The 12090-nt window shown below is 41.6% G+C and overlaps 1 protein-coding gene and 1 pseudogene across 3 annotated transcripts in view; one reads left to right on the forward strand and one right to left on the reverse strand.

Annotated features, from left to right (window-relative positions):
- The first annotated feature begins 714 nt into the window (after positions 1–714).
- The window catches only part of RAB44 (RAB44, member RAS oncogene family), a 29806-nt gene continuing 18430 nt past the window's right edge, over positions 715–12090 (forward strand). Inside the window, exons 1-2 of one of the 3 annotated variants that reach the window (XM_016152636.2) lie at positions 715–860; positions 5175–5392. In XM_016152636.2, the coding sequence (XP_016008122.2) occupies positions 836–860; positions 5175–5392 (243 nt within the window). In that variant the 5' untranslated portion in view covers positions 715–835. Of the gene's footprint in view, positions 861–906; positions 965–5174; positions 5393–12090 lie in introns of those variants that run through there. The other 2 variants (XM_016152638.2, XM_016152639.2) reach the window with 2 other exon arrangements.
- LOC118606216 lies at positions 11344–11457 on the reverse strand (annotated as a pseudogene).

Raw genomic sequence — 12090 nt, forward strand, 5'->3', positions numbered from 1 at the left:
AAACAACATATAATTAATTGTACAATATTTTTAAAATGCTTAAACTTTTGGTCTATATGGGATTATTTTAGTTAGAGCTCCAACTTTGTTTTTGTTTTTTGCAGATATCTAACCCATTCTCCTAATGGTTTATTGAATAATCCATCATTCTCACTGATTTGAAATGCCACCTTTATCATACCCTAAATTACCATATATATTTGAATCTATTCCCGTCTATTCCTTTTTCTGTGCCATTGATTTCCCCATTTATATTCATGCTCCAGTACCACACTGTTCTGATAATTGTAGCTCCACAGTATATTTTGGTATTAGGTTAGATTATTCTCTAAAAGATGATTTAAATGTAAGCCTCCCCTGGTATTCCAAGACATTGTCTGAGAGTGAAGCCCTAAGGTAAGGCATGGTGTGCAGTTTTACACCCAGCTTTAGCCATAACTGTGCCCATGAATACTCTGGCTGGGATGAGGTATGACATTGCCCTGTTGACCAGAGAGGAGGGTCCAATTTCTGGCTTTGCCACTGAGGCCTGGGTGACCTGAGGCAGTCTACCTTACCACTGGAGCCTCCGCTTAGAAGAACCTTCCTCCCAGCTCCAGTATTCTTTGGTTCCAAGATTCTAGGGCAAGGAGGCCTCAGGAGTACCAAGCAAGATTGTGAAAGGATAACCAGTGACCACTTCTACAGGAAGTCTCGCAGATGAACACAGGAGATTGGCTTGCTGGGGAACGGAAAGAGTGATTAAGCAAGAGACAAGACTGTTAACAGTTCCAGAGCTCGTGGACTCCTTGGGGCAGTGGCTGCCTCATCACCAGGTGTAGGAGGCACGGGCTGCATGCACAACTGGGAGCCATTGAGAGGTGGGAGCCACCATGGAGTTGCAATGCTTCTTTTCTTTGGAGGAGGGAGGATGGGATTGGGGAGCAGCGGTCACCACCCAGTTCCTATGACAAGGGTGCAAAAGGTTGAATCTTCTTTTCTTATGTATTTGGGGCTCTCTACATGGGGTAATGGAGAGCACTTGGGCAGGAGACTGGAGTTGATTACCTACTTTAAATGGTCATGTGACCTCAGGCAAGTCATCCAGCTTCCCAGAGCCTGGGTTTCTCTATTGAGTTAGTGAGGAGAGGTGAGCAGACTAGAACAAGGCACTAGGCGATCTCTCACATCCACCAGCTTGGGCAACTTGGGTTCTGTGACTGTGCTATTACGTGTAGTTATTGAAGTAAGTGAGATGAAGAGCAGACCCATTCGGCGCCCATTTGGTGAGAGAATGATGCTGATGCTGTATTGTAGTTCTGCCTCTGTCCCCACCCTATCCTTCTTATACAGCTCTCCACTTCCTGACTGAAAACTTGTGGTGTCTGTTCCTCTAACAGAATCGCAGAGCAGGTGTGGTTTTTATAGGTGCCTGGGAATAGGATTCATTTGTTCTCAAGTCTTGCTTCAAGTTTTGTATGATTTTTTGGGCAAGGAATGTGAGGTGAGGCCGTCGAGCTGAGGGGTGTGCGTATGTGTACCCTGGTCATGAGGGAACTTCTGACTGGTAAGGGTGTAAATAGCAATGATCCAGCATGGGGAATGTGCAGAAGAGGGGGCACTGGTGGAGGGGTGCCTCTGCTGGCTGACTCTGAGGTCTGTTGTTCTTGAGTGACTCTGAGTGGGCAGAGACCTTCACACATGCCGATGGTGATGAGGGTTCCTGTGTCTGACTGTGAGAGAATTGACCGCAAGGGAGTGGTGGGTAATGGCTGACTGAGTGGAAGCTGGCGAGGGAGGGAGTGTGTGTGTAGGTGCGTGCACCTGCTTGTATACCTGTGTAAGAGTTGACTGAAGGATGTCCCCACTGTCTATGATGGTCATGTTTGGCCATGAAGAAGGAATAAACTGTTTTTAGGGTGTGCTGTAAGGCTGTGAGGGAGAGGTACACTGTCTCTGACTGATGGCGACAGGTACTTTGAAGCAGTGTTGGCTGTGAGGACACCTGCTGCCTTTCTGACCCCGGGGCTCCTGACAGACAAGGAGGGAGTTGCTGAGCGGCCCTCCAGGGAAAGCAGGATGCGCTGGCTGATGCTGAGGCCTGTGACAGAGTGGGGGCTGGGTGCTTCTTTTCTATAAAATTTTAGGGGACTGCTGAAAATGGGCTGTGGAGGTGCCGCTTGACTAGGAACTTCCCGAAAACGATATTAAGAGTGTCCTATGTCCTAGAATGTGGCCATGGGGCATTTATTTAGGGTTCTAATTTCCTTGACTTGTGGGAGCCTGACAGGTTGAGCATTGCGGCACCCACATCACTGTAAACTTCTCCCCGTGCTTCAGTTCTAGAAGCTTCCGCAATGAAATCATATCTTGTTGCCTCAAATGTGTTATCTCGATCAATAGAAGTGCATGTGATACTTGAGTTTCCAGTCTCACATCCCTGAGCAAAGCCTGCCCACTCTGCCCTGCTGCACGAAGCCCATGTCCTACCCACGGCTGCTCTGCTGGTAATCCACAGAGCGGACTTCTGCCCACCAAGGAGGCACCTCTCCAGGAAGTGGTCTTGGGATAAGTCCATCCCATGACAAACCGAGGGAGTGGATTTAGAGCTGGCTCTTCTACTGATGTCACGGTTTGGGCAGGTCTCTGAGTCTCAGAGCCTCCCTCCCTCAGTTTCTTCATCTTTCAAGTGGGGATACATCGTATCTATAGAGTACCTGGCTTTTATTAGGCTCAAATGGAATTTCACCCTCATCCATGTAGACACTACCATTGTCACTACTACCTTTATCCGGCCATCACTGTATGCTGGGCACAGCTCTGAGTGCTTTACATGGATGATAGATTCAGCAAATATTAGCCAAGTGCCCACTGTATGTGAGGCACTGTTGTAGGCACTTGGGATAGGCAGCGAACAAGAGTAAACTCTCGATTCACATGAGGCTTATAGTTCAGTTAGAGGAGATGGGAAGTTTGTAGACTAATTGAATAAAAGACTATTCTGGGAAGATGACAAGTGCTAAGAGAAAGTAGAGCCAGAATGGGAGGTGGCGTTTCAACTTTTATCTTGTCTAATCATCATGGCAACCCTGTGCGATAAACATTGGTCTTATGTTCCAGTGAGGAAACCGAGATACAGGGACGTTAAGTGGCTTACCCAAGGTCATACAGCCAGTGAGCCGCAGGACTGGGAGAGGCAGAGTCTGCCTGACTCCAGAGCACTGTGACTGGAAGTCACCTCCTCTCTTGGGCCTCCTTTTCCACCTCTGTGGGTCAAGAGAGTGGGACGAACTGCCAGGAGGAAGGGGCGCCTTTTCCTAATTCACCTAAGGAAACCACATGCATCGTGGCATGCCTGCTTACCACTCTGCTGGCATTCGGTTGGTGCTCAGTAAATGCTTCACTTAAGTGCATGCTAGATCTTGGGAAGAGGTTGTGCAGAAGGAAGCCATCTCAGAATAGATATGACAGTAATTGTTCTTTGGGAGGAAAAAGCCATGATTTATGGCATGTGACAATTTACATGGAGTAAATACTCCCACAGTGGCCGCTTCCAAGCCACTGAGTTAGGAAGAGATGTACACAATTGGCTCTTAAGAGCCCCTAAGTTCTGGCTCCAGCACACCACTGCAGTTTATGTCTATGGTCTTCAAACTGCATCTGAAACATCTGAAGGCCCCAAGAGTGAGAAAAAAAAATAGAGAAGTGGAAAGGAACAAATGGAGAGAAAGAACAGACTGGAAGTGGCGGGGGGTGGGGAGGGATGGGAGAGAGAAAGGCAGGAAGGCAGGCAGGCAGACAGACAAACAGAAACAGACTCTACTTCACTTTAAAGTTTAGGGGCCTCCCCAGGGTGAGCAATTGCTTTATTCAAGTCCAGTGCAAACTGTTTAAGGAAATATACCCGAGAGGAGGCTGGGTCAGTGTCTCCAGTCCCCTGGAAAGAGCCCATCATCCTGAAGCAGAGCTCCCTGACCCTTCCACCCAGCCTGTCTATGACCTTTAGTTCCAACTGAGGAAGTCTTGTTCCTGTTGCCTCAGTTCCTTTACACATGCTCTTCACTTCTTCTAGATCTTACCTGCCTCCTTTAGAGCCTGGCTCAAGTCCCACAGCCCACAGGAAGCTGCCTGGCCATGTGCACACCAAGCCTCTCCCACCCCGTACAGTTTTGCATACCTTAGACTTATTTCCCCCAGCTTCTACCTCTTTCAAATTTTAGCCTTCCTAGGGGCTCACTTGGAAAAATCTTTCCCGATCAAAATCCTTATTAATTGACTGACTGACCTAAGACCTTAAACAACAAATGAAAGGACGCTAATTAATGAATTGTACAGCCCTTACTTAAGCACTTACTCTGTGTTAAGGAGCTGGGAGCAATGTGGACCAAGGTGCACAGTGACATCCATAGGGAGAGCCCGGGGTATCACGGGGACAAGGGGATACTGAATCTTACTTGAAGTGTGGAGGTGGCTGAAGGGAAGGCTTCTTGGGGACGTGGCCTCTAAGCTAAGACAAGAAGAGGTGTCAGCTAGGTGAGGGGATAAGAAAGTTGGGGAGGTTGGGGCAAAGGGAGAAAGGATAGGAGAGAATCTGGCATTCTGGGATTGGCAGGTGCTTCAGAAGAGTTGATGTGGTGCATTTGCCTAAGGAGTAGAGAAATGGTGTTGAGGAGAAAAAAAGCTGGAGGTGAGGTGAAACTGAGAGAGGGAGGAGGCGACTGCGGAGGGATCCCTTCCCAGAAGGCGAGATGTGAGGAAATGAGCGAGAGGAGCCGCAGGAGAGACAGCTCATCGAGCTGGGCTCTTGGACAGTGAGATTCTGGACGACCCTGTGTAACCACTCCCAAGTCAAAAACTAGAACTTGTCCTCCACGGAGGCTCTTTTACGTAACAGCCAGAGAAAACTTTGGACCATGGAGCAGAGATCTGAAGAAGATTAAGGTATATCTTGGGGAAGAGCATTCCAGGCAGAGGGAACAGAATAGGCGAAGACCCTGAGAAGGATGTGCTAGCAGGAGGCCATGAGGTGAGGGTGGACCATGATGTCACAGAGGCCAGTGGGAGTCCAACCAGTCAGGGTCTCATCGCCCATGGTAGATTTTCTCCAGGAGTAATGAGGAGCCATGGGAGGGTTTTCAGCAGGTAGTGACTGTGTGTGTAGCAGCCTAGTGCCTGTCACCATTCTTTGTCCTCAGACCAAAGCAGCATGGAGATTGGACAGAGAGTGACCCGAAAAGGCCGGAAACTGGGCTCCAGCCGCCGGCGGCAGACACGAGAGCCCGCTGATGGCCAGGATGCCCCTGTGGCTCCAGAGCCAGAGTCCTGGTCCTCCCAGGCAGCTGCAGAGCTGCAGGGCTTCTTCCAGGACTGCGGTGCCAAGGAGAGGGGCTTTGTCACCCGTGAAGACCTGGCGGTGAGCTAAGACCCCATCCCACCCCCGAATTCCTTTTTTGCAGCCTCCTAAGATTTCCTGTCCCACAAAGGCAGGGCTTGCCTTCTCTTTCCCCTTTTTCTAATCTAAACTTTGATCTCAGAAATGGCTAGAAGCTTGTTTACATCAACATGTAAAAGACTAATACGGCTTTATGTGTTCCCCTCTTCCAGAGACATTTACATTTTAAAAAAGGAAAAGACTTTAAACCAAAGGAGCAACTTGCAAATGATATAATTTTAGTGGGGAGCAGTCAGAACTCTGGAAATCGAACTAGGTCGATGACTATAAACTTGAATGAAACATGATTAGCCATGGTTGCATGTGCCAATAAGGAGTCTTAGGCCGCGGCCTAGGCCAGATTGACTGATTTTTCTTTGGTTGTTCCTCATTCTCTGTAAAGGGGCCTGTAGGAGTTGCTAGAGTCTCACGGGGCTTGCTGTCTCCTCCCGATACTGGTCCAAGCTCCAGGCTGCCCTTCCCCTGTCAAAACTGACCTTTTCTATATTCCATCCTCAGGGCCACAAAAAGGTTTGAGTGGCTGATGTTAAATATGGTTTTCAAAAGGGTAAAAAAAAAAAAGAGAGAGAGAGAGAGAGAGAGAGACTTTCAAGTAAACATAAAATCAACAGTTATCAAAGGTCTTACCTAATTAATTATTGTTATTAATTAATGAGAGAACCAGTAAGATGTTATGACAGGTTCAAAGAGCATTTGAGAAGCTAGGGTATTTATAAGCAATTTGACAGAAGAGTATTAGGATAAGATTGCTGAGTTCAATTTTTTTAAATGACTAATGTCCAACGGGCCATGAATCCTTGGGGTTATCTGTTCTGCTAGACAAAATTATTTTTGTCTCTCCTGGACAAAATCTACAAGTTAACAAGTAACTTCTGTAAGTCTGGGACCTTTTATTAAAGGTAAACAGTGAGATGAACTAAATGCATTCCTCTAGTCTATATCATGCTTGAAAGGGCATGCTGTCTAACTTTTTGCCTTATTTCCAAGCTTCAGATAATTTTTTTTTTGTGATCATAAATAATCTCTAGAGTTTAGTCCTGATATGAAAAAGAATGGTCTTCCTCATTGATACAGAGAACTGACTGGTGATTACCAGATCCGAGGGAGGTTAGTGGGCTGGGTAAAAAAGGTAAAGGGATTAAGAAATACAAATTAGCAGTTACAAAATAGTCACAGGGATGTAAAGTACAGCATAGGGAATATGGTCAATAATATTGTAATAATTATGTATAGTGCCAGGTGGGTACTAGACTAATCAGAGCAATCACCTTGTAAATTATTTAAATGTCCTATCACTATGCTGTACACCTGAAATAATATAAAATAATATTGAATGTCAACTCTAATTAAAAAGTAAAAATAAAAGAAAAAAAAACAAGAAAAAGGCTGGTCTTCCTAGGTCTGGCTTGATTATTTTCAAAGGTGTAGCAAGGATGTAACTCCTTAAGTCTGCTCTGCAAATCTAGGCTTTTGAAGTGTTGAGCCATTTTAGCACTGTCCAGAAGTTTTCACATGAAATCCTAGGTCGGACCTTCAAAATTTCTGTTACTTGCTCTTCTATCTAGAGTGACTGTCTGTCTCAGTTTGCCTGGGACAGGAGGGGGTACCTGGGATGTAGCTCTTCAGTGCTAAAACTGGGCAAGTCTTGAGCCAACTTGGACGAGTTGGCCATCCTACTTTTATCCTAAGGTGAGGAAACTAACAAGACTCTCTTTACCAGCTTTCACCAGCAACCCCTATAAATGTGAGGGACTTTCTCTCTTCTTGAGGGTTCCAATTTTTCTAAGATCCATCTCCCACTCAGAAGTGGCCTTCCCTATCACCTGATCCCTAGGAGGGCTTTATAGGCATTGGCTCCATGGCTGTTCCTTACAGTGGACTTGTCACACACCTGATTAAATAAGAATCATTCTTTGATATGACACTACAGTTAGATAATAGATTTATCTAACTAGATCCCAGTAAAAGGAAGATTCTTATTGGACCTATGTAAATAACTATATTGCCATGGAAAGTATGGAGATTCAGTAAAAGTATTGGTTTCTGAATCAGGATGGGCTCAGTGAGATTCAGATACCATTTAACATGTTTAATTTCAGTTTACAAAAGCAATAATCTATTAAACTGAAGTTTAGAGACAGCTCGAGAAGACAGAGATTTTCTTATAAATCTATAAAAATAGAACAATAAAAATAATAGCAACTATATTATCAACAAATAATTACACTATATTTCCTTGAACCATTCATTCAGTTCTATGGAAGTAATTCTTATTCTGCTGGATCTTGGGCGAGTTAGCTGCTTCTAGACTCAAAAGAGTCCTAGAAATGGTCAACACACTAGTTCAACCTGAAGGTTGGTTAATTTCAGCTCGGCATCATGTACCCAAGTGCAGCATCAGTAGTTCATAGAACCTGGTGTAGTCCTTTCCTACAAGGCTTTGAGTCTGTCCTTTGTATAAGACGCAAACTGTGGCCTGCAGCTTTTAACGGAGACTTCAGGTAAAGTTGGAAAGTAGAAACGTACTAGTCTTGAGATTGAAAGGCTATGGTCATTTATTACAGTAACAATATCAGAGTGGAAGAAAATAAAGTTCTCTCTTGGGATACGGTACATAACTATTTCATAAGGGTTTGACAAGTGTTTCCCCTGAAGATGAGAACATATTATGGATAGCAAGGACACTGAGAAATCTCCCGGGCCTTGTCATAAAGCATTCAGCTTCTAAAATGGTTATGTTAATGCATTTACCTACGTAAACTTAGTGTAGGAAAGGCTGAATGTCTCTTCTGATTTGACAGTTCTTCCCATGATGCTTTTCTTTTTTGCACTCAAGCCATATTTAATATCAGGTTTTGTTACAGGTTAAAGCGTCAGTTTTCATTTTCTTCTCCATGTAACATTTTTTTTTTATGACATTTTTCTTTCTCGATTATGATCAGCTTATTATCTTTTAGGAGCACTTGTTAAGCATAACTGTATTAATTAATCTTAATAAACTTTTAAAATTCCTTATAAGTTATCTATATTGTCCAAAAGAACATTGGAAATGTTTCAAGGGTTTCAAGGGTTTGAAGTAAGAATTTCTTTATAATTTCTGAAAATGATTTTTTTCATGTTTTTTAAATTGAGGATTAATTGACATAACATTATATTATTTTCAGGTGTACAACATAATGATTTGATACTTGTATATGTTGCAAAATAATTCCCACAGTAAGTTTAATTAGGATACATCACCATACATAGTTACAAAATTATTTTCTTATTATGAGAACTTTTAGAATCCACTCTCCTAGCTACTTTCAAATATGCAATACACTGCAGCGGTCCCCAAACTTTTTGGCACCACAGACCAGTGCTCCTATGAGAATCTAATGGCTGATGATCTGAGGTGGAGCTGAGGTGGTGATGCTAGTGCTGGGGAGCAGCCGCAAATACAGACGAAGCTTCGCTTGCTCAATTGCCACTCATCTCCTATTGTGCGGCCCTGTTTCTAAGAGGCCACGGACTGATACCGGCCCACAGCCAGGGGATTGGGGACCCCTGCATACCGTATTATTAAATATAGTCACCATGCTATATATGACATATTCATGACTTATTCATTTTATAACTGGAAATTTGTTCCTTTTAACCCCCTTCATTCATTTAACCTACTCCCCACCTTCTACCTCAAGCAATCGCCAATCTGTTCTCTATATCCATGAGCTCAGGGCTTTTAAATCATTGCTTTTAGATTCCACATATAAAGTATTTAACTTTTTCTGTCTAACTTATATCACTTAGCATAATGCCCTTAAGGTCCATCCACGTTGTCACAAATGGCAGGATTTTCTTCTTCTTTTTTATGGCTGAATAATATTCCATTATATATATGTACTGCATTTTCTTTATTCATTCATCCGTTGATGGACATTTAGGTTGTTTCTATGCCTTGGTTATCATAAATAATGTTGTAATTAACATGGGTGTGCATATATCTTTTTGAATTAGTGTTTTTGTTTTCTTCAGATACACAGAAGTGTAATTGCTGAATCACACGGTAGTTATATTTTTATTTTTTTGAGAAACCTCTATACCAGGGGTCCCCAACCCCTGTGCTGTGGACCAGTACCGGGCTGCACAGCAGGAGATGAGCAGGGGGCAAGGGAGCGAAGCTTCATCTGTATTTGCAGCCGCTCCCCAGCACTAGCATCACCACCTCAGCTCCACCTCAGATCATCAGGCACTGGATTCTCATAGGAGCAATGGTCCCTGATGCCAAAAAGGTTGGGGACCTCTGCTCTATTCTGTTTTCCACAGTGAATGTACCAGTTTTCATTCCCACCAGCAGTGCACAAGAGTTCCCTTTCTCCACATCTTCGTCAACACTTGTTATTTCTTGTCCACAATGCTCTTATAGTAGTGATGAAGTATTTAATAAATATAGAGAAAGATATCCTGAATTTTTCCCCCTAAATTTAGGATCTGACATTGGGAAGGCAAAATCAAAAGAGCCGTCAGAGAAATTTGGACTCTAGATTAAGATAGAATCATGGGAACTTGAGGAATAGTACTTGATTAATCAAAGTGACAATAAAATAAAATATTTTGAAATAAACTTAGAAGAAGGAAATATAGTTGCAAGGATATTTACCTTTTTCATAAGAGAGGTACCTTAGATATTTTTTAAAAATTAGAACACAATTAAGCCAAAGCATAGCAGAGAAAATTATTGTCAAGATACGGAATCAGTTATCTTGGCAATTTACACGGAAAAGAAATAGTGACCTCTTTTTAACTCTTGCTAAGAGCTCTAAAACCAAGTTACCATTTAATAGAGATGGAGCTCAATTCTAGTTTTGCATTAATATAACATGTACCTATAAAAATTTCATAAGTTTTGTTTTTAATTTATTTTTAAACCCATCAAAACAGAGGCAAATTTGGCAAAATGTTAACATATTTCATAGCTTATTTTCAGACTCAAGTATTCTAAATTAAGGGAAAAAATATTCCCTTTCAGCGAACCCTCTATGATTATCTATATTCATTCAGGTTTTGTCTTTTTACGTGTTTTCACATTCTGGAACAACCAGACACTTTAAGATAAAATCATTTCCTTTATTGCTCAGAAAGTAAAAACATATTCCATTTCCTTGCTGACACAATGTATTTCTCTGTCACTATTGTTCCTAGTACAGCCTCAAACACCTGTATGATTATAACTTTTAACCAAAATAATTAACCTCTATTTTCGCAGAATGAACTGGGGAGTAAATAATTGAGAACTGTCTAATATAAGCATTTTACTAGACCAGCAAAGCTCACAAGTACACATGACTTTCTATAGTCATACATATCCTTTGTATAACTTTTTAAAAAAAATTATGATAAAATATACCTAACTTAAAATTGACCATTTTAATCATTTTTATGTGTAGAGTTCAGTGTTATTAAGTAATGCACATTGCTGTGCAACCATCATCACCATCCATCTCCAGAACTTCTTTTTCTTCCCCACCTGGAACTCTGGAACTCATTAAACACTAAGAGCATTCTGTTTCCCCAGTCCCTGGAAAACCCGACTCTGCTTTCTGTCTCCATGATTTGACTACTCTAGGTGCCTCATATAAGTGGAATCACATAGTGTTCGTCTGTTTGTGACTGGCTTATTTCATTTAGCATAATGTCCTCAAGGTTGATCCATACTGTAGCATATTGCAGAATTTCCTTCCTTTTTAAGGTGAATACACACACACACACACACACACACACATATACATGCACACACACACATACTACATTTCTTCTATCCTTTTACCCTTTGATAAACTTTTGAGTTGCTTCCATTTTTGAGCTATCGTGAATATTGTTGCTGTGAACATGGGTGTACAAATATCTACTTGAGTCTCTACTTTCTCTTACACAATTATTTAAAGTGCCAAAAGTGAATTCACTTATTAACATAACCCAAAGATATAGCTGCTCTCTAGCAAGTAAAAGTACTACACTTGATCTTAGCCAAAAGGCCAAGAAGTGATGCAAGTAAAAGTAAAAAGTAAAAAAGATATAAACTTAAAATTATGCTTAGTAGTTAAGTTTTCAGTATTGAAATTTTCTTAATTTAATATTCAGGTTTTTCAAGTTACTAAGGATCTTGGAAATTGTGTTTAAAGTGGCACACTACAAAATATAAGTACTGTTGCTATAAAATTTGTTAGAATAACAAATCAATTTAGTTGAACACAAATTTACAATTTTCATAATCTTAAATATTATGTACAAATAGTGTTGGCTTAGAAAAAATAAGCATAGGAAATTCAAATTAACTAGTTTCTTCGCAAAAAAACAAATCTAGATCTTAAAAAAATAAAATGTATACTTGCATAGTTATACTTAATATAAAACAGAGAAAACACTCTCCAGCAACTTTACTTAGTTTGACAGCTGAGACCACTTGGACATCTCCATGAAATCTCTAAAACCTTTAATTTCCAAGAAGGCGAATCATGACCATTAGGCAAAAATAAAATAAATCCATATTGAAAATTTTATTTTTCATTAATTAATGATAGATGTTATGAATGGTTGAAAGAGCATGTAAAGATGTAGGTAATTTAACAAAGAAATTTTAGAGTCAGATTGCTGAGTTAGAATTTTAACAGCTGGTTATA

This window comes from Rousettus aegyptiacus, unplaced genomic scaffold (genome assembly GCF_014176215.1).
Source record: "Rousettus aegyptiacus isolate mRouAeg1 unplaced genomic scaffold, mRouAeg1.p scaffold_m13_p_1, whole genome shotgun sequence".
Classification (NCBI taxonomy): domain Eukaryota; kingdom Metazoa; phylum Chordata; class Mammalia; order Chiroptera; family Pteropodidae; genus Rousettus; species Rousettus aegyptiacus.